Raw genomic sequence first — 25,014 nt, forward strand, 5'->3', positions numbered from 1 at the left:
AAAGAAGAAAAACATCTGTATGCAGCATGACCTGGATATACATTGCTGGAAACAGCCAGACCTCACACACAGGACCAAAATATGAGGAAACTAAGACAGTAAGAAGCACACAAACATAAAGAAGCTTGACATAAACGCTTAAGGAACCAAATACACGTATAGATGAGTTACAGTCAAGGGATCTTTATGGAGCAGGGTTGTGGGAGAGCTGCAGCCCACGGCAGCTGTGGGTACTGGCATGAGTGTCCCCAAACCTCACCGTGCTGCCCACGGACCGTCTGCTGCAGCACCACGGATCCAGCACAGCCCAGCTACACGTGTGGGCACAGCTGAGCCTCGGAAGCTTAGGAAAGAGAGAGCACAGCCAGGTACTCCCTGGTGTGAGGCTGCTGCCACCTTCACCCCCTGCCTTTTGCAAACCACCTGCTCTTGGGGCATCACAACAACTTCCTTAAATGCAACTAATTTCTCCCTACCTTGTGCCACTTTCACGGGATCGCCAAGGTTGGAAGAGACCTTCGAGATCATCCAGTCCCACCATCACCCCAGCACCAAAACAATCACCGCTAAACCACATCCCCAAGTGCCACATCCAGACACCTCCTGAACACTCCCAGAGATGGTGACTCCACCGCCCCCCTGGACAACTCATTCCAAGGCCTGACCACTCCGACAGTGAAATAATTACTTCTAATACCTAATATGAACCTGCCCTGGCGCAACTTGAGGCCTTTTTCTCTCATCTTGAGGAAACACATGGCACAAGAACCTGACCCTCCCCTGGCTCCCCCCTCCTGTCAGGGGGTTGCAGAGCCAGAACGTCCCCCCTGAGCCTCCTTTTCTCCAGGCTGAGCCCCCCCAGCTCCCTCAGCTGCTCCTGCTGCTCCAGCCCCTTCCCCAGCTCCGTTCCCTCCCTGGACACTACCCACCCTTTTTGACGTGACTTTAACCACCGCTGAACCCAAACAAGACTTCCCACGTGGAATAAACCTTTCCAAACAAGCCTCCCCGCCACCCAGACTGGGGGAGCTCTGAGGGCGTCCCCAGCAGGACTCCCGATGCCCCGACGGCTCCCACGAGGTTGTTCAGACCCCCCCATAAACCATCTCCCCCTCCCGCCGGTGCGGCCCGGCCGGAGCTGTCCCGAAGGAGGCCGGTGCTGCCCAGCGAGCCCCGCTGCGGGGCCCACAGAGGGCGGGGTGGCCCCCCCGCACACCCGGGGAGCGCTTCGGGCCCAGCCGTGGGCCGCGGCGCTGCGGCCCGGCCCGAGTTGCCGCTCGGCCGCTCCCGCCGGGTTTCCAGCACACGGGGAGGCCGGCGCGATCCCGGCGCGACCCCGCTGCTCCAGTGCGGCCCCGCCGCCCGCACTCACCGCCCGGCCCGGCCGCTCGGTCCCGCTCGGTCCCGCACTCACCGCCCGCCGCCGCGGCCCCGCCCACGGCCCCGCGCGCCCCCGCCGCGCCCCCCCATTGGCTGCCGCCGGGCCAGGGGGCGGGGCCGGGCGCTGCGCGCGCACCGCGCCGGGGCGGTGGTGGCGTCCGGAGGGGCGGGAGCGCGCGGGGTGGGACCGGGAGCGCGCGGGGCGGGACCGGGAGCGGCGCCCCGAGAACAGCCCACCGGGAACAGCCCACCGGGAACAGCCCACCGCGACCGGCCACATCCCATTGGGACCGGCCCCCGTGGAACATCCCACCGGGAATAACCCACCGGGAACAGCCCACTGGGACTGGCCTTAGCCCACCGGGACCGGCCGCCCCGGAACATCCCACCGGGACCGGCCCCGCGGGAACAACCCACCGGGACGTTCCCCCTGGGAACAGCCCATCGGGAACATCCCACTGGGACCGACCCCCCAGAAATATCCCACGCGGAACATCCCACCAGGACCGTCCCACTGGGATCGGCCCCCTGCGAACAGCCCATCGGCACCAGCCCTATCCCACCGGAACCATTACACTGGCACCGACCCCATCCCTCTGGGACCGGCCCCATCCCACCAGCCGCATCCCACCGGCACCACAGAATCCCAGAGTGCGTCAGGTTGGAAGGGATCACAGTGGGTCGCCTGGTCCAACCTCCTTTGCTCAAGTAGGGTCGTCCCAGAGTACGTGGCAGGGGATTGCGTCCAGAGGGTTCTGGAATATCCCCAGTGAGGGAGACTCCACACCCTCTGTGGGCAATCTGTTCCAGTGCGCGGTCACCCGGCACGGTGAAGTTCTTCCGCATATTCAGCACAGGGCCCCATCCCACCGGCAGCGGCCGCGTCCCACCGGGACCGTCCCACCGGGACCAACCCCATCCCACCGGCCCCACCCCACCGGGACCGTCCCACCAGGATCAACCCCATCCCACCGGCCCCACCCCACCGGGACCGTCCCACCAGGATCAACCCCATCCCACCGGCCCCACTCCACCGGGACCGTCCCACCGGGACCAACTCCATCCCACTGGGACCGGCCCCATCCCACCAGCCGCATCCCACCGGCACCATCCCACTGGCACCGTCCGCGTCCCACCGGGACCGGGCCCCCAGGAACATCCCACCGGCACCAGGCGGCCTCTCAGCCGCTCCCCCAAGTCTCCCCGGGTCCGCTGGTCTCGTTCTTCCTCCCCCCCCCGCCCTGGTTCTGTGTCCGCCCTCCGCGGCCGCTGCTGCTCCGCGGCCTCGGGCAGAGCCGCCCCGACCCCCCGGTAGCGGAGCAGAGACCATCCCGGCACAAAGGCGTTTATTCAGCGCAAGGCAGCAGCGGGGGGAGCGCCCTCCATTCTTCCCTCTTTCCCCGCGGGACAGGATGACCCCATCCCTCCTCCCTCCACGGCCTCCCAGCACCCACTCCGGTCCAGCCGTTCCCGGGGCGCTCTGCGGTTGCTGCGGGCTGGAGCAGCGGTGGGACGACGGATGGAAGCAGGCGTGGCCTCACAAGGAACGGCTGCTGCTCCAGGCTATCCCAGAGGGATATGGAGCTATATCTATGGATGGAGCGCCAGCTAGGCCAGCCTGCGAGCGCCCCTCCAGCCCGGCTTGGGGAGAGGAGACAGGAGAGATGCCCAGCAAGGGATGCTCTGCGGCAGGAGGAGCTCTGCTTCCAGCTGCACCATGTCCTCCATGCACAGTGTCATAGAATCCCAGAAGTGTTTGGGTTGGGAGGGGCCTTAAAGCTCATCCTGTTCCACTCCCCTGCCATGGGCAGGGACACCTTCCACTAGCCCAGGTTGCTCCAAGCCCTGTCCAACCTGGCCTGGAACACTTCCAGGGATGGGGCAGCCACAGCTTCTCTGGGCAACCTGTGCCAGGGCCTCACCACTCTCACAGGGAAGAATTCCTTCCCAATATCCCATCTAACCCTGCCCTCTGTCAGTGTGAAGCCATTCCCCCTTGTCCTGTCACTCCAAGCCCTTGTCCAAAGTCCATCTCCAGCTCTCTTGTAGGCTCCCTTCAGGTACTGGAGATGTCCTCTCTCCCATCCAAGCCGCTGTGTTGTGCCCATGGCCCCAAGGAGGCTGCCTGAGCCATGATCCTGCTTGGATGGGGGATCCTGCACAGCCAGGACTCCTGCTCCTCATGTTGATCCAGACCTGGAGCCTCAGGGCACACACTGCTGCAGGCCAGCCCCACTCTGGGCAGTCGAGAAGCCTAGAAAGCAGCAAGAGGCCCACATCCAAAGTGTCCCTGTTCCCGCTGGTACCCGCTGTGAGAAGGCATTGGACAGAGGCAGGGACTGACTGTGGCAGTACCAGAGGCTCAGTGAGGATGAGAATGATCAAAGCAACAGCCGACAGAGCTCGGGTGCCACCAAGAACAGGCAGCAAAGCCCTGTTGCAGGGAGACGATGTGTTGATCCCCAGAGCTGAATCAGGCTGGATCCACCTGCTAGATCCACCTACATCCTCCCACAGAGCCTGGCAGCCTTCCCTCGGGCTCAGTCCCTCTGGCACAGCCAGGAACAGCAGCTGCTATGTGGTACCCGGTCCCAGGCCCTTCCCAGGTGGAGGGGGTTGTCACAGAGGGCCTCTTGGTTTGGTTTGTTTTAAAGGCACCTTTAGTTCTGCCTCTTCCTCTAGGATAGGGAAAGCCTTGGGACCAAGGCAGGTTCTGGATGCAACTGGATACATCCCTGAGCCTTCATGTCTGCCGGTGGTGCAAGGGCAGAGGTGGAAACAACGGCTACTTCATGCAGATCACCCTCATTTTCAGCTTAGGGTACATTTTTAGCAAATAAACAGTTTTTAAGGGAAGATTTCTTTCCATGTGGATTAAATGAGATTATTTTATGAGAATCAATTAAATATTATAACCTCTGGCAGGGACAGCCACGTGGCTACCGCTGCAGAGCAGGCAGAGTGCTCCCACGGGATGAGCAGGAAAACAGGAACACTTCCAGTCCCAAATCCTGGGTGGGACATGGCAGGTTCTCCTGCGGGAGGGATCTCCCTGGTTCCCAGGCAGCCAGTCCTCCTGCTCCCTGTTCAGCCAGTTACTCATTAACTCCCTTTGTAGCCTGGGCAAACAGCAACAGCACAACCTGTGCTGCGCCACACTCGTGGGGCTGCCCCCCAACCCCTGAGACTGCCCCCCACCCCTGAGACTGCCCCCTGCCCGGAGTCAGTCCAGCCCCCACACAGACACAGCTGCTGCCAAGCCCCTCTGTGTCCCCCATGCCCGAACCCACCCCCCTCACCTCTGCCTCTGGTGGGCACAGCCCAGAGCAGGGATGACCGTGTGAGATGGGTTTGGGAAGGGACTGGGAGTGCCTGTGGTCCAGGAGAGCTTGAGGATGTTCACACCCCTCCCAGCCTTTACTGCTGGGGCCAAGCCAAGGGGGTGGAGGCCCTACTGTGCCCCCACCTGCCGCGGGCACGGGGTCTCATTGCCCATGGAGTCGGTGCTGCAGGCAGAGGGGAGGGCAGGAGGACAGGTCTGGCAGGGGAAGCCGGGCAGTGATGGCTGAAGGGTCTTTTCCTGTGGAGCGAGTGGCAGGGCTTGGTCCAGGAGACACGAGGCTGCTCCAACGGAGGCTCTCCAGGGAAAACCTGCAACCTGGGGTGCCTGGGGCTGGTGCAGAGCTGGCTGTGCTGTGGGTCGTGGGGCAGTGGGCAGGATGGAATCTGGTAGGGAATGTCTGGGATGTCTGGGAATCAGCATCCAGATTGGTCCCGCCCCTCTGGGATCTCCTTCACAGCTGGTAGGCCTTGAGTTCATGGTCACAATGCAGGAGGGGAGCTGGAAAGCTGGAGACAGATGCTCCTTACTGAGTCAGTCCTGGAGCTGCGGGCAGGACACAGCTGGGAGAGGCTTGGGGCCTCTGCCAGGGAAACAGCGGCCCTTGCCGAGGTGGAGCAGGACCCTCCTCTTCACAGCTGCAGCCAGCTGGGAGAGCTGGAGCCGCACATCCCTCTGCCAGTAGGAATAGAGCAGCGGGTTCAGGAGGGAGTTCCCCAGCCCCAGCAGCCAGAGGAAGTGCTCGATGATTTTGTAGGGGAAGCACTTGGAGCAGAACATCAGCACGATGCTGGCAGTGCAGAAGGGCAGCCAGGAGAGGGTGAAGCACCCGATGAGCGCGGCGACCGTGCGCATGGCCTTCATGTCACTGGCAGTGCGGGATGGGGGGCAGCCCCCCGCCAGCCCGGCCTGCTCCACCTCCTGGATGTGCTGCACGTGCACCGAGGCGATCTTCAGCATGTCACAGTAGAGGTAGAGAAAGAGGAAGAGCGCGGGGAAGAAGCCGATGAAGAACATGGTGAGCAGGTAGGCGGGGTGGAAGACATGGAAGAAGGAGCACTTCCCAGAGTCAGAGAACCTCTGGAAGACCGGGACGAAGACCGGGAGGAAGCCGACGGTGGCAGCAACCAGCCAGAGCCCCACCAAGCACATCCCGATCCTTTGGCCAGTCACCAGCTGGACATAGTGGAAAGGCTTCCGGATCGCCAGGTGCCTGTCGCACGCGACCAGGATCAGGGACAAGATGGAGGCAGCAGAAGAGAAGATCACAAAAGCCACTCTGAGGGTGCAGAACTTCTGGGAAGGATAAAAGGGCTGGGAAATCTCGTCTATGGCCAGACTCATGACCGTGAAGCCAACACTGGTGTCCGCAATGGCGAGATTGAGGACAAAACAGAGCCCCTTGTTGCTGCTCTTCGGGATGAGGAAGAGGAGGACAACGGCCACCAGCACGTTGGCAGCGAGGATGAGCGAGGCCAGCAGGGCGAGGATGGCTCCCACTGCCCAGCTGCCCATGGCTGTCCCCTGCATGGCACAGCACAGGGATGGCACGACCCCAACACGATTCTCAGGCACCTCTCACCTGGGGCCTCTCAGCAGGTGCAGGTCGGTGGTAGGTGCAGCCCCTCACTCTCTGGGGAGCAGTGGGATCCTGGGGAGCAGTGGGAGCCCAGGGAGCAGCGGTGTCTCTCAGGGAAGCGGAGCTCTGCCAATGCCTGCCTGTGGAAGGGACCGCTGGACTCCCAGCACCCGCTGTGCCCACTGAGGTCCCTCCCCTCCAGCCACGTTTCCAGACAACCCTGGAGAAGAGGGGAGAGCAGCAAGCACCTGGGCAGGAAGCTGCCACGGTGGCACGTGGGGCGGTGGCTGTCCCCCACCCGGGGACCAGGGCATCGAGCAGAGCAGTTCCTGCTCAGACACGTTAACTGGGAATGGGGACAAGCACAGAGAGTTCCCAAAGCCTGGCACAGCCTGTAGGGCTCCTGGGGGTCAACACCAGACCCAGGGAAGCCTCTTCCTGCAGGGACCAAGGAATACCACCAACCCCTTGCCAGAGCAGCAGCTGTGAGGGTGACCTGGTTATGATGAGGAAAAGCACTGAGAAGGGATGTCTGCTCAAATACAGATGGAGAAACATCTCCCAGTCTGGGAACCCAGCAGGCACAGCTGGGAGTCTGTAAGATGGAAATCTTGGCAAGCACGGCAGGGAGCCCAGGGGACTCCAAAACCCAGCTGCTCCAAGAGCTGGTGTCCTCTGTGCACTCATGGATTTATGCAGAAGTAACTGGCTATTGCCCAAAATGAGCCCCTCTCTCTCCAAGAGCTCCCCCTACACAGTCCTTCAGACCCCCTGGGAACTCCAGGCTGGCCCCAGGCTCCACATGGATCATATCCAAAGAGAGATTTTGTCCGTCATCAACAGACCTCACTCCTGGGGGAGTTTAATGAGCTGTGCCATGATACTTCCAATGAAATTCATATAAGTGCTAAAAAATATAAACAATACTAAAAAATACTAATAATAATTCTGTAGATGCACAATTGCCTTACTAATCACTAGTGTATTTACCTCACTAATAGTAACTTGTAACAAAGAAATCCATGGAAGCAAAGCCGCCACATCCCTGTCTTGCAGAATCCCACAACACCCACCCATCACATCCCTTACACCCCCTGGGGTGGGTTGACCCTCACAGGCTGTGACAGTGACTGCTCCATCCCTTAGACAAAGTGCCACAAGCCCTCTCCTGCCTCATGAGCCGGAAAAATCCGAGCTGCCAGGAAACGAGGCAGGTCCGAGCCTTCCTCTGTCAAACAGTAACCTGGGGAGAGGCTGAGGCAGGACATGGGCACTGCGGTGGGGAGGGAGGGTGCAGCACACACAGGAATGGTGGGCACTGCCTGGAGCTCTGGAGCAGGGAGGCCTCCCAGGAACACTCTGGGTCTGCACTGCAGGTGGCCACAGGAAGGACTCCGGTGGCCATAGGAAGGGTTCTGGTGACCTTACACCCCTTCTTTTGTTTGCCCAGGGAGACACCCGGGGAGCCTTTCCCCTGATGCTGGAGAGGGTCCAAACGCCATGGCATGAGATCGAGGTGGAGGGAGGATTTGCAGGGCAGTGTGGAGGAAGAGCCAGCACCTCCCTGTCCTGGTTCACTGCCATTTTTATCTTTAATGTGGCAGGACCACACATATTTCTACCTTAAACACTTGGGGAGGGCTGTGACTGGTTCCCAGGGCACCTTGAACCCCTTCCACGTCAGAGTTCAACCCCAGGGACCTTCCTGGGGGTGCAGGGGAGCAGGTACAGACCACTCAGGTGTGCTCTCACACATTACCTGGCACAGCAGGGACAAGGTCAGACAGAGACACATGAACCTGAGCACGTATGACAACAGACGTTTCAGGAGCGCTTCTAGGAAGGAAATCCTGAGGTAATGAGGTCCCAGAGCAGAAGGAGCACCTTCAAAGCCATCCAGGGACACTGGTCCAACAGGAAGAAGAAGAGGGGGCAGAACAGCCTCTCACCAAGCACCTTACAGCTGAGAAATGCAGCAAAGTGGCTGTGGGGACACTTGTCTGGCATCGCTGAGGGGCTCCCTGTACCAGCCTGAGGAACAGCAGGGAAATGTCTGAAGATCAGTCCCAAAACAACTAGTGGCAGCAGCATCCCATGGAGCCGCACAGAAATGGCTCCAGAACTACTGGAGAAACCCAAAAGATCAGGAACCACAGCTAAAACACATCTCAGACTTGTGTTCATCCACCACATATGGTGGATGTATTTATTTAATAAATAAAGGACTTAGTTACTTTGTCATGTTTGGAAACCCTCAGCCAGGTGAGGCACAGGAACCTTGTTCACTCCCACTCCATCACTGCCTGTTCTTGGGAGATTGTATGGACAGTTTAATTTTGACAACAACCCTCTGGCCTGCTGAGCTGGGCCCTGCACTAAAAGACCTGTTCAAGGCAGTGTTTAAGTCTAAGAGCTCAGCACCTTCACTACACCTGCAGCTGCAAAGGCATCTCTGCCTTTGCAAAACCAATTCCCTCTTATTTTTCCCAGCTGGATTTGGCTAAACATTCCTTGTGTGATCTGCATAGAAACTCTGCTCACAGTAGGCCCAGCCAGGACACGATGCTGTCACAAGGGACCTTCATCCAAACTAAAGACACGCCACAAACAGGAAAGTGAGCAGGAACTTAAGAGCCGTTTGCTTTCATAGCCATAAACATTAATAAATAACCAAAAACCAGAAGAGGACAACCAAAATAATCCTGCTGGGTATTCTGCTCAGCACCAGCCGTGTCAGAGCCACCATTTTCAAGTGCTGAGTTCACCTTTAAACCACATTACCTGTGTTTACATCATTTACAAATGATCTAAGCAAAAATAATATAAGCAATAAGCAGTAAGCTAAGAGACCCAGGTTTGGCAAAACTGAGCTGAGAAGGCAACAGCACCACTTTCTGACACTAAGAAACTTGGGTTTATAAACACCTCTATCGTAATGAATCCTACAGATTGCTCTTACATAAATATATGGAGAAAAAAGGTATATATAGTGTGGTGAAAACCAGCAAGGGCAGACACCCCTGCAGTAAACCAGACCCAAACTCAAGCCATCCAGTCAATAAATAATTTAATGGAGTTACAGTTCGGCAATAAACATGACAATGGCACCTTCCAGGGCCCCAGCCCTGCCCTGTGGGCACGAGAGGACACCCACGCTGCCAACCCACAAGCCACAGTGCCCTGAAGGCCACTGGAATGCACAGATCTTCACAGAAGATATTCCTGCAGGCCCAGGCACACGTACACCTCCGGGTGGGAAACATGCAGCTCCTGCCACGGGCTCCCAGCTATCCCAGCCAGCTCATGCCCCAGGGACCATGCATTTGGGGGGGAGCCCAGCCCACAGGTACCAAACACCACGACATGGGGATGGTGGGATGAAGAGGGAGGCGGCAGCACAGCTCTGCTGCCAGCCCCGAGGGTGACTGTGGTGAGATGAAGGCAGCTGTCAGAACGGGAGGCGCTTCAACTGCTCGTATGTGATAAAAAACTGAAGGGAATGTCAAGGAATTAGGACAGAGATGTGTGAGGCAGCTGCCTGGTAGGGTGGGCAGAGCATCAGCACAGCTGGTGGAGACCCACATAGGGAGCTCCTTGCCCAGGCAGCACAAACTGATGTTCACAGGCAGAACAGAGCTGGGGGACAGGGGCTGCAAGGACAGGGGACAGACTGACCCAGAGCAAACCGGCCCAGCCTTGCCCAGACCACTGAGAGGAGGAGGTGGCTCCAAGCCCAGACTGGGAGCTCTTTACAGTAAATTCCCCACCCAGTTTCAGAGGGTAGAAGGGTCTGGGTCAGCACACGGGCGCTGCTGGTCCTGCACAGCGGGTCAGCACCTGCCTCAGAGCACCAGAATGCTCGCCAGGATTCCCTCCCAAACAGGAGTTGATCCAAGAACTGCAGCACCTCCCACAGCCCAGGCCAGAGGGAAGGTCTCAGCCAAGTCCTCAGAGCACTGGCTCTACAGAAACCAGCAGAGGTGCCCAGCAGGGTCACCAGTGCACCGCACTGGAGTGTCAACCCCGCTCTGCCCTTCCCAGCTCGGTTCTCCCCTTGTCCCCCATCCACCTCCCAGCAGCACACAGAAGGATACAATGATGTTCCAGGGACCCAGCCGAAGCCAGTTGGGCCAAAAGCCTTTGTAGAGTGCAAAGAAGCCCTCACTCTTCCATGTCTGGGAGGAGAAGACACAGGTGAATTAGGAGCCACGCCAGGCTCACACTCTGCCCACGTCCCCAGTGCCACGTGTGACACACTGTCCCTCCCCAGCAGCTGCAGGGAGCAGAGAGGCCCATGCAGGTGCAGCATGTGGAGCATCACTTGCAGTCTCTGAACCTAATTAACTGCATCACAGCCTAAATTTTGTCCCAGAAGGCTGGGAGGATGTTCAGGCTGACAGTGACAACCTGAGGAAGTGACTCTGGGCCCTTCCCTGTCTGTCTGACACACTCGCTGAGGACACGTTCTGTGGCTGTAGGATCTCACTGTTCCCATCAGTGTGGTGCTGGGACCCAGCCAGTCTCCCAGGACAGGCATGTGCCCACCTCTCCCCCCCCTTACCTTCACGAGGCCATCCAGAGTGCCCTTGTAGAGCTCCGTGCTGCCCACGATCGCCCGCTGGTTCATCATCCGCGTCCGCACCACGTCCACGGGGTTGGAGGCGATGGCCCCCGCCAGCCCACACGTGAAGCTGGAACTACACCCCCCAAATCAGGACAGGGACAGCCCTGAACATGGCCACTCCCGCTCAGGCAGGCACAAAGTACCTTCCACCGGATTTTATGAAAGGCATTTAGCAGTAAACAGGAGCTGCACCACCTGCCTGGTTCGTACCAGGGCACAGACGTCGGGCAACAGCATTTCTGGCCATCAGCCAGCTGAAACCAAGCTGGCATTCCATGTCACCAAAGGATTTCTGCAAGGTCCTTCCCCAGGGAGGTCTGTCTGGGCATGTGGGACCGGTTTAGTGGTGGCCTTGGCAGTGCTGGGGGAACGACTGGTCTTTAAAGTCTTACCCAGCCTTTATGATTTTGCACTTGCTGCCCACTCCGAGCTGCTCCAGCCAACAGAGCAGACCTTCGGAAGCACCGAGCCTGTTCCCTGCAGCCCCAGAGCACTCGCTCCATGAGCAAATCCCTCCAGATCCCACCTGGCTGCTCTGTTCCACACACCCCTCCACGCCTGCAGAGAGCAGCAGATACTCACACGAAGTGGGCGAAGATGGTGTCACCCATGAGGCCTGACAGGATTAAATGCTTCTTGGTGATGTCGTAGACTGGCAGCTCCACCCCCACCACGATGGCAGCTCGCTGGGCCGTGGGGACAACACCCTGTGGGGTAGGAACACCGTCACAAGCTGCTCCCAGGGCCTTTTCCTGACAGTCTTCCCCGTGTCCTCCCTGCAGCTCTTGAGGCAGACCAGCTTTGCTCTAAAGCCAAGGAAGATCCCTCCACCCTGGCAGTATTATTCCAGTTGCATTAACTGCACGCTGCTTCCGTCCTCCCAGCACACAGGAACCAGGCTGTCACCCCCTCGCCTTCCCCACAAGTTCCAGGAAAGATTCTGTCCCACAAGAGCAGCAGTTTAAGGAGCTGGAAGGGGCTCCAGGTGCTCCCAGCTAAGAGAGCACCCGCTTCCATAAGGCTTTTGTTAGTTGTGCTGCTGGTGGGGGATTCTGGGAGCTGGTGCTCACCCTCCAGAGGCCTCGGGTACCTTCCTGCTGGTAGATGTCAATGAAGCTGCCGATCATCCCGCCCTGGAACAAGCTGCCCTGAGCCTGCATTCGGATCTGGAAGGAAGGGCAGAGTCAGTGGGTGGACATCAGCACCTGTCCTAACATCAGCACCTGCCCCAGAGGGCAGGGACACCGGGGATACCAGCTCCATGGAACTCCTGGGAGCAGGAACACAGAGCAGCTCACAGCTGACACTGCTCTCCACGTCTCTCTCCCTGCAAACCACGCAGCCAATGATGGCAGCAGGCAAGGAGCAGGGAGAGCAGAGGGGTGGGAGCACAGGGACATGAAGGATGAGGCCTTCCTGCCCTGGAAGCAGCCTAAGAAGGTGGATCTACACAGGGAGAAGCATAGGGAAGTTCTCCAGGCTCTCTCAGCCCAGAGCAGGGCTATCCTGACTCCAGGGCATCAGGCAGTCCCCACTGGGCTCTGCTCACTCCACGTAACAGGCAGTGCCAGCACAGTGACCAAGGGGAGAGCAGCAGGGCAGGTGTGAGGAACATCTGGCTGACACCTGCTCACCTTGCCCAGGTCAGATAAGGCAGCATCCATCCTTCACCACAGCAAATTTCATGACCTTTGTTGCCCAGAGAAGCTGTGGCTGCCCCATCCCTGGAAGTGTCCAAGGCCAGGTTGGACGGGGCTTGGAGTAACCTGGGACAATGGAAGGTGTCCCTGCCCATGTCAGGAAAGTGGGACAAGATGAGCTTAAAAGTCCCTTCCAACCCAAACCCTTCTGGCATTCTGTGATCTTTAAGAGTTGTGCTTTTTGCTGTTAATTGCTCTGGGCTTCAGTCTCTATTTATTAGAAAAGCCCAGATTAGCAGAACTGCTGGCTCAGGGAGCACTGAGCTGCACCTCCCACAGGTCCCACAGCCAGCCAAGTGCTGGCCAGGAGCTGCCCTTACCTTCAGCACATCTGTGGGATTGGCCAGCGCAGAGGAGATGACCCCAGAGACCACCCCACAGATCACATTGATGAGCAACGTTTCATCTGCAAGCAAGGGAAGAAGGTCAGACCCTACAAACCTCACGGGAAGGGGCACAGGTGGGATGGAACAAGGGCTGGGAAGAGCAGAGCAGCTCAGCTCTCAAATCTCACAGTGAAGCTGCAGGAGCAGGGGCTGGGCAGGTGCCACAGCTCGTGGCAGGTCTGTCCCAACACCTGCCAGGGACAGGAGGTGGCAGCTGGGACACTCAGCAACTCACTCTCTCAGAGGGGCAGGTCTGACTGATGAGAAGGAAAATCACGGGACATGTGAAAATTGTGAACAATTATCTGAGATTTCAGTGTCCAGTGATGCATTTCTCATGATAGGGACAAGCCAGGAGAGAGGGAGACAGAGAGGGACAACCCAGCACTTCTCAAGGCCACCTGATACCAAATGGTTTTGGCTCCAGTGAGACCATGCAGCCACCCAGAGCCAGCTGAGGACTGGGACCAGGTGGGGAGTTAGATGGTATTAGTTCCAGGGAATAACCTGAGACTTCCAGGCCCAGTATTAGGATGATGGTTACGTTGGGAAAAGGCACAGCACTTTGCTGGTACTGACCACGACACTTCCCAGAGGAGACCAGGCCACTGGCTGCCCCAGGCCTGTAGGGAGACAAACATTCAGGCACGGAGCTCACAGCTGGAAAGGCTGGAACAGCGAGGAGGGGCCTGTGCACATGGACAGAACCAGGCAGGGAGAGGCGTTACTGGAGCAGGGAGAGACATTACTGAGGACAGAGCAACCCTGGAAAGGAGCTCTAGTGAACCACAGCATCTCCTGAGTTGGATGATCCACAAGGATCATCGAGTCCAACTCCTGGCCCTGCCCAGGACACCCCAACAAGTCCCTGAGAGCACTGTCCAAATGCTCCTTGAGCTCTGGCAGCCTTGGGGTCGTGACCACTGCCCTGGGGAGCCTGTTCAGTGCCCAACCACCCTCTGGGGGAAGAACTTTTCCTGATATCCCACCTAAACCTCCCCTGACACAGTTCCATGCTGTTAGTGTGCTGCATCTCATCCACCCACCCCGCTTTCCCAGGTTGGAATGGTGTTACAACATTCCCTCATGTCACCCCAGGGACAAAAATCACCCCTGTAGATCTCAGTGCTCCCTCAGGCAGCATCCACCAGACTCCTGCTGCTCCACTGCCCAGGGAGGAGCTGCAGAGACCTCCTGAGCAGAGGGCATGGGTCAAGGGCACTGGTGGCATCTCTCCTTTAAGTCAGGGCCAAAGCTACAGAGCTGAGTCACAAAATCCCAATCCAAACGTTGCCCAGAGAAGCTGTGGCTGCCCCATGCCTGGAAATGTTCAAGGCCAGGTTGGACAAGGCTTGGAGCAACCTGGGATAGTGGAAGGTGTCCCTACCCACAGCAGGGGGGTGGAACTGGATGATTTTTTTCTGGCTCCAAGGTGCAAAGCAGAGATAAAGGCTTAACAGAACGAGAGGACTCCCCCAAGTTGTGCCAGGGGAGGGTGAGGTTGGACATTAGGAAGAATTTCTTCATGGAAACGGCTGTCAGGTATTGGAAGGGGCTGCCCAGGGAGGTGGTGGAGTCCTCACACCTGGAGGTATTCAAGGAAGGACTGGACGTGGCACTCAGTGCTCTGGGCTGGGCAACAAGGTGGGCACTGGGCACAGGTTGGATTTGATAGCCTTGAAGCTCTTTTCCAACCTAAATGATTCTGGGATTCTCCTATGATTCCATGAAAGGAAGGACCTGGCTGGAGGGAGGTGGTTGGGTAGGGATCACGGGTTCCCAATGGGATTGAAACTGATCCATGCTACCACTGACAAACAAAACCACAGCGCCCAGTAACAGAGCTCCATTCCTGTGGGAATCTCGAGGTGGGAAGGACAGAGCAGGGAATGAGCAGAACATACAAGAGAGTGTAGGATCAGTGAGCTGGGAGGTGCCCCTGCTGCCCCATTCCCTGATACTGACCTTCCATGCGATCCACGAAGAGCCGCTTCAGGCTCTGGTAGATCCCGATCTTGATGGTGCCATAGGATGCCTGTCTCAGCAGTGCTGGGGCGATCCTGAGGGGGAACAATCCCTGAGCATCCCTGTGTGCCAGCTTCCCACCAGCCCCCAAACTGCTGAGGACCAGGCGTGTCACTGCCATGGCTCCAGTGCCCGGGATAACTGCTGGGATTGCCCCCCACTGTGCCAGGGGCTGGCATCCACACAGCGCTGGCCTTGCTCCTCATCTCGGGAAAATGGGGAGTCTCCACTGCCCCGGCCCCAGGGCTCAGGGCTGGGTGGGATCTCGGGGGTCACAGTGCCATGCAGGGAGTGGGAGTGGGCTGGGATGGGCAAAGGGGAGGGGGGAACTAGGATGGACAGGGCGGATGCCAAGACAGAAGGTGGAAGAGGAAACCCGGGGTGGGGAGAGGGTGCCAGGACAGAAGCAGGGGCCAGGGTGGGCAGAGGGGAAGGACCTGGGATGGGTGGGGGGACCCGGGAGGACCTCAGGAAGGCAAAGGGGGATGCCAGAGTGGAGGGGGGAAACTAGGATGGGGTTAGGGGGCAGACAGGATGGCAGGGATGATGCTGTGACCGAAGGGTGGCCCAGGACAAGCGGTGAGAGATGGTGGGGCAGGGAGGAAGGACCCGTGGCAGGCAGTGTGGAAGCCCAGGGTGGGTGGAAGGAAATGCCAGGCCTGGTGGAAGACCCGTGGCAGATGGGGGTACGGATGCAGGGGGGTTCCCGGGGTGGATCGCGGGGCCCAGGGCGGATGGGGGGTCCCGGTCGGAGAGTCCCGGTGCGGATGGACTGGGGGGGGCAGGGTGGATGGGAAGGACCCGTGGCTTATGGGGGTATCGGGATGGATGGAGCCCGGCGCCGATGGGATGGGTCCCTGTCCCGATGGGTCCCGGTGCCGATGGGAATCCCGGTACAGATGGGTCTCTATCCCGATGGGGTCCCTGTGCCGATGGTCCCGGTGCTCACCCCGAGTACAGGGCCCGTCCTCCCTCCTCGCGGCAGATGCGGAAGAGCGCGTGGAACATGCCCCGGTACCGCACCTCGCGGAACCGCGCGTCGGTGCTCTGCCCCTGCACCTGCAGCCGCGTCTTGGTGAGGTCCACGGGGAACGTGCCTGCGGGGACAGCGGGGACAGCGGCGTCAGCGCCCGCCGGGACCGGCCCCGGTGCCGCTGCCGCCCCGCCGGCCCCGCCGCCTCACCGAACTCGGCCACGATGGAGGCGAGCCCGCCATACACGAAGGGTTTCCAGTTGAGCGCGGACATGGCATGGCGGGCGGGCACCGCCGCCACCGGGACCGGGACCGGGACCGGAACCGGAACAGCCGCCGGAACGGCCACCGGCACCGCCGCGCCCCCCGCCGGCCCCCGGCGGCACCGCACCGGGACCGGGCACCGCCCCCCGGCACCGCGGGCAGGGCGGGGCTCAGACCCACCCGAATACCGGGAACAGGACGGGGCTGAGCATCCCCGGACACCGGGAACAGCATGGTCACAGCCCCCCGGACAGTGGGAACAGAATGGTGACCATCCCCCGGACACTGGGAACAGAATGGTGACCGTCCCCCGCCTACCGGGAGCAGGACAGGCCTAAGCTTCCCCGGGGTACCGGGAGAAGAACGGTCACAGCACTCCCGGACAGCAGGAGCAGGAAGGGGCTGAGCCCTTCCAGGTACCGGGAGCAGAATGGTGACCACTCCCCGGGGTACCGGCAGCTGGACGGTCACAGCCCCCCCGGGGGATAAGGAGCAGGATGGGGCTGAGCCCCCTGCTCAGCACACTGGGAACCCCCCGGGTCTGCCCCTGCCCCAGTCCCCATCTGACCCCACATCGGGCATCTCTGGGCTCAGTCCCAATTGTTCCATGGGGAAAATGCCCCTTCTGCCCCCCATCCCTGGAAGTGCTGTGGACTCTGTCTGGAGGGATTACTCGTTGTGGGAATCAGATCCAGCTCAAACCATCCCAAAGCCCATCCCTCTCATCACCGCTGTGCACCACCCCCCAACTCTGTATCCATCACTCCCACTTTTCCAGCCAAATCAGCCCAAAATCAGCGTCAGGAGCAGGAAGGCTGCTCCCGGGACCAGCTTCTGCCAAACAGGAATTTTTATTAGAAGACCTTTAAACACACCCACAGTGAATGGCCCCAACACAGCGGTGCATCCCTGCGGATCCATCACAGAACCTGGAGGTGCCAGGTGGACACAGGACCCACTGGCAGGCGAGGCCAGACCAGACATCCACAGGCCTCTTCTCGCACTGCAAGAGGGGGACACCCCTCAGCACTGACAGAACTGGGGGTTTGGAGAAGGGGAGCATCCTGCTGCTCCCAGCCCCCAGCTCCTGCTCCATGGCCAGCACTGAAGGCCAACACAGAGAGCCCTGGCCCAGAGCAGGATGAGATCCAAAGGGAAGCTTCTGTGAGGCAAGCAGTCCAGCTGCAGTGCCCTGGGAGCTTGGAGCAGGTGTTTGGGCAGGCTCAAGGCCTCCCTGGCCCTGGAACGCTCTCCCAGGGCTCAGTGGCGGCTGGAGTCTCTGCCAGAGCCCCGCTCCTTGTGCCTGGAATGGGGTTCCCGGGATCTGCCTCCCTTGGGGGACACGTCCCGCCGGCTGCCGTGCCCATCGCTCCTCCTGCCAGCCTCCTCCCTCTTGTCCCGCTCCTCCCAGGAGCTGCTCTGTCCCCTCTGCTCCTGGCCGCTCTTGTCCCCCCTCCTCTCCAAGGGTCGCTGGTGCCGCCGCTGCTCCTCGTCCCGCTGTGTCCTGCTCCCAGTGTTCCTGTCAGAGCTCCCGCCGGCGTAGCGCTCGTACCCAGGGTCCTCCTTCTCCTTCTTGATCTTGATCCTGGGATGTGGCTCCTCCGTGCCAACGCGCTTCCCGGCCTGCTGGCCTGGCTTCGGCTGCTCCGCTCTGCTCCGCGGCTTCTCTGGAACATGGGTTCACAACTTGCCATGGACCCAACTCCAGGAGCACCCCCAACCCCCCCACTTCACAGCACTGCCCCAACTCCCCTCCCACCACGAGTTGTTCCCCTGTACTCCCAATATGCCAGCCTGCTTCCCCCTCAGGGAGATCCCACTCCACTTCTTAGTGTGACACCCTTCTCCTCCAGCTGCGGCCACCCTGCTTCCCTCTTGAACGCTCACACCACGTTCTCTCCAGCAATGCTGGACACTTCCACTCATTTCCTTTACTCAGTAACATCATGATCCACTCTGCAGAATTTCCCAGTCCAGACAAAACGACTCTTTTCCCTCTTTGCTCTCCCCCTCCTCCCTCATTTTCAAGCACCTCCTCAGCACCTTGGAGCAACACCTTGTCCCCACCCTCACTTCGTGCCCATTTTCCTCCCTCCAACCCTTCTCTCCACCCAGACTCCAGCTCCTAATCCCACCTGGGATCCAGCCCGCCAGAACACTCCTCACCTTTCTGCTTTTTCACAGGCACATCCTCCTCCTCCGACGGGGAGTCAGACGAGGAGCGAGGCGGCGTTTTGACCCCGCAGCCCTTGGCGTGGAGAGCTCTAGTCACCTCATCCCAGTCCTCTGACTCCTTGGGGGGCCGGTAGTTGGCCACGTGGTCCACGCGGATGGTCCGTCCCTTGATCTGGAGGGGCCGGGCTCTCAGACCGCGGGCAGGTCCCCGGGAGCACCTGGGGAGCCGCGGCAGCAGCACCCGAGCCCCGCTCACCTTGATCCCATTGAAGTTGTCCACAGCTAGGATGGTGCTCCTCTGATCCTCATAGCACAGGAAACAGAACCCTTTGGACTTCCCCGTCTTTTTGTCCCGCACGAGGTTGATGTTGACGACCTCGCCGTACCTGTGACACACCGTCAGCACCCTCCGGCAGCGCCCGGGCGGGCGGCGGGGCCGGGGCTGCGGCACTTACTGCGAGAACACGCAGATGACATCGCCCTCCGTCAGCTCGTAGTGCAGCCCGCCTGCGGGGAGAGGGATGGAACAGGTCACCGGCACCGAGCGGGCCCGACCCGGCCCGGCCCCGCCGCTCCCCGGCCCGGCCCGTACCCACAAAGATCCAGGCGCTGTCCTTGTACTCCGCGTGCCACGACACCGCCTCCTGCACGCCCAGCTCCGCCTCCCGTGCGTTCAGCTCGTTGATCAGCTTCACCTTCGTCAGGGGGCTGCGGGCGAGGCACCGTCAGCGCCGGAACCGACAGAACCAAACCCTCCCCCATCCCTCCCTCCCGCTCCCCTCACAGTCCCCACACCTACTTCATGGCGGCGGCGGCGCGCACTGCGCCTGCGCGCGGCACCGCGCCTGCGCGCTGCGCGCCTAGCCGAACGGACTCGGCCGAGAGTCGCCGAGTGAAAACGATTGTAGCCGAGTGAAGACGATTATAGCCGAACTGGGCCGAGCGCGGCCCAGAGGGGCCGATTGTAACCGAAGCGGGCCGATTACAACCGAGCGCTACTCGCCGAACCAGGCCGAGCGTGGCCGAGTTGGGCCGAACCAGGCCGATTGTAACCGAACCGGGCCGATCACAGCCGAGCCGGGCCGGTTTTACCCGAGCGCTACCCGCCGGACCGAGCCGAGCGTGGCCGAGGCGCAAAGCAGGAGTCGGAGCGCAGGGGGCTCAGAGCCTTTATTGGGGTCCGGGCCAGGTCCCGCTCAGCACGGGCAGGAGCCTTTCCCGCTGGCCTCGTCCAGCCGGCGGGACTGCGGCTGGGGCTGCCCCGGCCATCCCTCGGCGTCCCGGCAGGGCAGCGAGCGCTGCGCCTTCAGCCGGCAGGCCAGGCACATGAAAATGGCGTCCACGTTCTGGCTCTCCTGCGGGTCCTTGGCCGAGGTCTCAAACAAAAGCATGTTGTGAGCGTCGGCGAACTTGAGGGCCAGGCTGGACGGCACCTGGATCAGGTCCTTCAAGTCACACTTGTTCCCCACGAGCACCCTGGGGACGAGCGGGGACACTGCGTGCCCATTGCACTCCTCAATCCATGTCTTGAGGTTGGTGAAGGAGCTCATCTTTGTCACGTCGTACACAAAGACCACGGCGTGCACGTTGCGGTAGTAGTGCTCCACCATGCTCTTCCGAAATCTCTCCTGGCCGGCCGTGTCCCACACCTGCACCTGGGAAGCGAAGCAGACGAGAGAAGAGGCTACAGGAGCGTGGCCCTGGCAGGGCCCCCTGTGGGAGTTCAGGGGGGCTTCCTGCTGTCTGGCTTTCAGAGAGTCATGGAATGGTTTGGGCTGGAAGGGACCTTAAAGATGATCCAGTCCAAGCCCCTGCCATGGGCAGGGACACCTTACTAGACCAGGTTGCTCCAAGCCTTGTCCAGCCTGGCCCTGAATACTTCCAGGAATGGGACATCCAGAGCTTCTCTGGGCAACCTATGTCGGGGCTCCACCATCCCCACTTTCTTCCCAATGCCCCATCTAATTCTGCCCTGCTTCAGCTTAAGGCCATTCCTCCTTGTCCTGTCCCTCCAGACCCTTGCCCCAAGCCCCTCTCCAGCTCTCTTGGAGCCCCTTTAGGCACTGGAAGGGGCTCTCAGGTCTCCCTGAAGCCTGCCTTTCTCCAGGTGAACCCCCCCGCTCTCCCAGTCTGGCTCCAGAGCAGAGGGGCTCTGGCCCTGAGAGCATCTTTGTGGCCTCCTCTGGACTCACTCCAACAGGTCCATGTCTACTTGTCTACCAAATCCTACACCATGAACAAGAACCCTGATAATTTCACAGAGGAGTAAGGGCAAAGAGAAGATGAGGACGGGGAGCCACCCTTTGTGTGGGAGTGCAGCAGGAGGCCTTGGACCTCTGTGGGGATGGGTGAGGAGCCATCACCCATGGCTCACCCTCACCATGGTGAGGAGATTGTAGTGGAGGATTAAAGAGCAGAACATCACAGATAGCACTATAGGGAGTCTCCACTCTAGACCATCTGTCCAGGAAGAGCAAGCAGATGAGGTGCTCTAAGGACAGAAAGGAACAGCCTTGTATTTGCAGTCCCTGGTCCTCACTGAGAATCTCAAACACCTCAACAGCTGCTTGAATGACAGCACAGCAGGGCACAGGCAGTCCAGAACGTTCCTGGAGCCCTCAATGACAACTCCCTGACCCAAGTGACAGAGGAGCCAAGAAACTCCTAAACTGGATGAGCAGTGAGGTGGATTGGGAACTGGCCAAACATCTGGGCCTAGAAAGTGGTGTTGAGTGACACCAAGTCTGGTTGAACACTGGTAAGGAGCAGGGTGCCCCCAGGGGTCAGTCTGAGTTCTCCTGGTAACATCTTGAAGCTTGGAACTGGCAATTTCCAAATTAATCCGAATCACCCTGTACCCACAGAGAGACCCCCTGCCCCGAGGTCTTTCAGAGTGAAAAATGCTGGCAAAGCAGATCTGCTGCTCAGCCCTTTCTGGGCCAGTGCCTGGGAAGAGCAGGAGAGGGAGGGTCCATCTCCCACCTCTCACCTCTTCTCTTGGATGCATTATCCTAGGAAAAGGCCAGTTTGCTGCACTGCCTCCCACTCACGCCCGCTGAAGCACAAATAATATCCAAAGGTAGAAACCCTGGCAGTGTTTTCCTGCCATTGGCCCTGAGACAGGCTCCATGCCAGCCTGCACCAGAGCTCACACTAGCACGACTCCGTGGGGCTGGAGAGAGCTGGGGAGGGCAGGGGGGAAAGACCACATCTAAAGGAGAAAGGGAAAAACATTAATGGACAGTCTAGAAGCACAACTAAAGCTCTCACCCACCAACATGAGCTTTGGTTTCATTGTGATTTCAACTTTTGATCACCCATCTGTCAGTACAGCAGCAATGTTTGTTCTTCCAGCACCAGCCTCACACTCGGAGGCTGTGGGTGCTGATCCCCCTGAACCTGGCAGGCCAAGTTCCACCACAAGCTCTGCTCCTGGATGGTTTCCTACCAGCAGCAGATCTGGTAGGAATCCAACACACCAGCCAGAGCTCTCCAGGTCTGGGGTGGTCATTCCTTACAGGTGTCACACGGGCCTTCATAGAGCAAATTCATCCTGTTCCAGTTGTCCTGCAATCACAGCTCCTGGTGCCAGCTGGGAGCAGATTCCAGCAGTGCTCCCACAGCTGCCGAGCCTGCTGCCACCGGCTCGTGGGAGCTACCGGCCTTCCAGCCTCCCTCTGCCCCCCCAGACGCCCCGGTTTCGGCACACAGCTCCATCCTCCAGCTGTGCCCCTCTGCTAGTCCAGTGTCTGGAGCTGGAGCCACCTCGATGCCCGAGGCTGTGCTGGGTGTCGGGAGGGCAGCAGTGGCTCACCCCAACCCATCGCTTCAGGCCGCTGCAGGCTCAAACCAGCCCCAGAAATAGCGACAAGGCAGCAGGGATGGATGGGTCCAGAAGCATCTCTGCTGACCACAGGCATGAGAATTCTCCCCTATCCCTGTCTCCTCCCTCCAGCTGGGATGAAAGGGAAGCCCCCAGGGGGGCTTTGGGGTGCGACATGCAGCCCTGGGGCCGGGGATGGGGTTGGGGCAGGGATGGGGACCGGCTGCCGTCGTTGCTGGGGCTGCTGCTGGTCAGCTCGGGGCCAGCGCGGGGCCCATCGGGGCCAGTGGGGGGCTCCCCGGGGCTGGTGCTGGTCAGCCCGGGGCCCGTGCGGGGCCCATCGGGGACAGAGCGGGGCTGACCGAGGATGAAGCAGAGCCCACGGGAGCCGGTGTAGAACCTATCAGGGACAGAGCGGGGCCCTGCGGGACTGATGTCAGCCAGCCCGGGGCCGGTGCGGGGCCCACCTTGATGCGCTCCCCCTCGATCTCCACCGTCTTCTCGCGGAAGTCCACGCCGATGGTGGCCTCGGTCTTGCCGGGGAAGGTGCCCCCGCAGAAGCGGAAGGTCAGGCACGTCTTGCCCACGTTGGAGTCTCCGATCACGATGATTTTGAAGATGCGGGTCTGCACGTAGGGCTCCAGCGCGGGGTCGGAGCCCGGCGGCCGCCCCCCGCCGCCGCCGCCCGCCGCCATCCCTCCCGCACCGCCGCCGCCTCACCGGCTCATGGGGGCGCGGCGCCCCGCGCACTGGCTACGGCACCGCACGGCACCGGCACCGCCCCGCGTAGCGGCACCGGCACAACACGGCACCGCCCCGTGTAGCGGCACCGGCACCGCTCCGCCCCACGCACCGGCTACGGCACCGCGCGTCCCCGCCCCGTGGAGCGGCACCGGCACAGCCCCGCGCACCGGCACCGCGTACGGGCGCCAATACAACACGGCTCCGCCCCGGGTACCGGCACCGGCACAGTCCCGTGTAGCGGCACCGGCACCGCACGGCTCCGCCCCACGCACCGGCTACGGCACCGCAGGTCCCCGCCCCGCGTAGCGGCACCGGCGCAGCCCCACGCACCGGCACCGGCACCGCGTACGAGCACCAATACAACACGGCTCCACCCCGCGCACTGGCACCGGTACATCCCCGGGTACCGGCACCGGCACGGCACGTCCCCGCTCCGCGTAGCGGCAGCGGCACCTCACGGCTCCGCCCCACGCTCTGGCACCGGCACCGCACATCCCCGGGTACCGGAGCCGGTCCCACCCCACGCACCGGTACCGGCTCTGGGCCAGCCGCCACGCCAAGCCCCAGACCGGGGATCGAGTGCTTTCAGCCCGGGCCGGCCCGGGCATCCCCAAGGGACAGGCGGGGACCGGCGGGGCTGCAGGCAGCGGGACTTGCCCCTCCCGGGAGGGAGCCAGGGACACCGAGGGATAGCGGGGCAGGAGCAGACACCAGCGCACACGAACACCCGCACGCTCCAACACGGGGGCACTGCCACCCGTGCCAGAGTGACCCTCTCCATGGCCGGCCGGGCAGCCACAGCCCCCAGGTGCCAGCATCAGAGGGACTGGGAAGGGGATGTGTCCCTCCTGTCCCCAAGGAGCAGGGCAGCAGGGTGCCAGCACCCACAGCACTAGGGCACAGGGGCTGCAGCAGGAAGGATGCTCAGAGGGATGGCAGGAGCAGGGGAGCAGGTGGCACTCGGCAGGGGAAGGGAACCATGGCAGGAGGGGATGAGGGGACCCGAGTCAGCTGAAACCGGGACAGCATCAGGCTGTGGCACAGCGAGGGTGTGGGGACTGGCAGGGGCGGGCAGACTATGGAAGCTGCACTGCTTTTGCTCACACAGCCCAGGCAACCCCGAAAGAGCTCACAGCCCCCCAAAACAGGCCCATGAAAGAAGATGACTCCTGCACTGATGGGACCTGGAGGAGCTGGGAAGGATTTACCAAAGATCCCCAGTGGTCACCGCTGCCCCAGGGTGCCAATGCTCAGCTACTTCCAGCAGCACTGACATGAAACTAGGGTGCACTAAGCCTTGCAGGAGGCAGAAAAGCCTCAGGAAGGTGAGGCTGGGCCTGAAACACATGCCCCCTTCCCAATTCTGGTGATGCCAGCAGGTCTGCACAGCCAAATGAGACTTCCTGTTCAACCTCGGTGCTGTCCTGCCCCTGGAAAAGAGTGGTCACACAGGATCATCCTCATCAAGGCTCACTCAGACTTGTTTTGGCCCACAGAGGAAGCTCAGCTGAGGGATTCAACAGATCCATGGGCACCACAGCCCATGGGCACCCATATCTGACCACCCCCAGCTACTTCTGGCCTGGCCAAAAACCTGGGAATTAAGGGTGAGATGAGGACATTGATTCTTCCTTCACAAGGAGACAACACTGAGAAGGATCAGAACCAACCCCATCCCTCCTCAGGGCTTTCTTGATCCCCCTGGATACTCATCCTGAACATCAGCCCAAGAAGGGATTGCTGGAGTGAGCGAGGTGGGAGCTGCTGTCTCTGGAAGGGATGGCTGAGCAGACTGGCTGCCACATCCATGGTTACAATGTCTTCAGAAGAGCACCTGAGGCCCCTCGCCTCAGACAAGGTAAAGGAAGGGAGTGTTCCAGCCCGGATAGGGCTTGGAGCAACCTGGTCTAATGGAAGGTATCCCTGTCCATGGCATAGGACTGCAACAAGATGGGCTTTAAGGTCCTTCCAACACAAACCAGTCTAGGATTCTATGCTTCT

The 25,014-nt window shown here is 60.5% G+C and overlaps 5 protein-coding genes across 8 annotated transcripts in view; all 5 read right to left on the bottom strand.

Annotated features, from left to right (window-relative positions):
• Nucleotides 1-1,452, bottom strand: part of ENOX2 (ecto-NOX disulfide-thiol exchanger 2) — a 32,376-nt gene extending 30,924 nt beyond the window's left edge. Inside the window, exon 1 of one of the 4 annotated variants that reach the window (XM_032702458.1) lies at nucleotides 1,415-1,452. The gene's annotated coding sequence lies outside the window, so the exon portion shown is untranslated. Of the gene's footprint in view, nucleotides 1-1,372 lie in introns of all 4 variants that reach the window. The other 3 variants (XM_032702455.1, XM_032702457.1, XM_032702456.1) reach the window with 3 other exon arrangements.
• Nucleotides 1,453-5,254: 3,802 nt separating this feature from the next.
• On the bottom strand, nucleotides 5,255-6,235 carry GPR119 (G protein-coupled receptor 119). The gene has a single exon (XM_032702383.1). The coding sequence runs from the start codon at nucleotides 6,233-6,235 to the stop codon at nucleotides 5,255-5,257; it is 981 nt and encodes a 326-aa protein (XP_032558274.1).
• Nucleotides 6,236-9,349: 3,114 nt separating this feature from the next.
• On the bottom strand, nucleotides 9,350-16,377 carry SLC25A14 (solute carrier family 25 member 14). The gene is made up of 9 exons (XM_032702331.1): nucleotides 16,218-16,377; nucleotides 15,984-16,131; nucleotides 14,975-15,069; nucleotides 12,944-13,029; nucleotides 11,994-12,089; nucleotides 11,506-11,630; nucleotides 10,861-10,996; nucleotides 10,394-10,474; nucleotides 9,350-9,789 (listed from the first exon to the last, which is right to left on the bottom strand). Exons 1-9 carry the CDS (start codon nucleotides 16,279-16,281, stop codon nucleotides 9,748-9,750), a joined length of 873 nt encoding a protein of 290 aa, XP_032558222.1. The 5' UTR covers nucleotides 16,282-16,377; the 3' UTR covers nucleotides 9,350-9,747.
• A 726-nt stretch (nucleotides 16,378-17,103) lies between these two features.
• Nucleotides 17,104-19,328, bottom strand: RBMX2 (RNA binding motif protein X-linked 2; the record flags this gene model as incomplete). Its single annotated transcript, XM_032702340.1, has 6 exons — nucleotides 17,104-17,938; nucleotides 18,438-18,618; nucleotides 18,703-18,832; nucleotides 18,902-18,953; nucleotides 19,039-19,154; nucleotides 19,246-19,328. Coding segments are annotated over 6 exons (969 nt in total), but the record flags the coding sequence as incomplete, so codon positions are not given.
• Nucleotides 19,329-19,598: 270 nt separating this feature from the next.
• On the bottom strand, nucleotides 19,599-23,376 carry RAB33A (RAB33A, member RAS oncogene family). Its single transcript, XM_032701663.1, has 2 exons — nucleotides 22,737-23,376; nucleotides 19,599-20,101 (listed from the first exon to the last, which is right to left on the bottom strand). Exons 1-2 carry the CDS (start codon nucleotides 22,962-22,964, stop codon nucleotides 19,643-19,645), a joined length of 687 nt encoding a protein of 228 aa, XP_032557554.1. The 5' UTR covers nucleotides 22,965-23,376; the 3' UTR covers nucleotides 19,599-19,642.
• Nucleotides 23,377-25,014: the final 1,638 nt, after the last annotated feature.

This window comes from Chiroxiphia lanceolata, chromosome 14 (genome assembly GCF_009829145.1).
Source record: "Chiroxiphia lanceolata isolate bChiLan1 chromosome 14, bChiLan1.pri, whole genome shotgun sequence".
NCBI lineage: Eukaryota > Metazoa > Chordata > Aves > Passeriformes > Pipridae > Chiroxiphia > Chiroxiphia lanceolata.

Excerpts from the sequence above, each read along its gene's own strand:
- GPR119 (XM_032702383.1), bottom strand. The coding sequence starts at position 6,235 with ATGGGCAGCTGGGCAGTGGGAGCCATCCTCGCCCTGCTGGCCTCGCTC.
- SLC25A14 (XM_032702331.1), bottom strand. The coding sequence starts at position 16,281 with ATGTCCGCGCTCAACTGGAAACCCTTCGTGTATGGCGGGCTCGCCTCC. Across the intron at positions 16,132-16,217 it reads CTCCATCGTGGCCGAGTTCG|GCACGTTCCCCGTGGACCTC; the intron begins GTGAGGCGGCGG and ends CTGTCCCCGCAG. Across the intron at positions 13,030-14,974 it reads CTTCGTGGATCGCATGGAAG|ATGAAACGTTGCTCATCAAT; the intron begins GTCAGTATCAGG and ends CCTTGCTTGCAG.
- RAB33A (XM_032701663.1), bottom strand. The coding sequence starts at position 22,964 with ATGGCGGCGGGCGGCGGCGGCGGGGGGCGGCCGCCGGGCTCCGACCCC. Across the intron at positions 20,102-22,736 it reads TCGAGGGGGAGCGCATCAAG|GTGCAGGTGTGGGACACGGC; the intron begins GTGGGCCCCGCA and ends TTCGCTTCCCAG.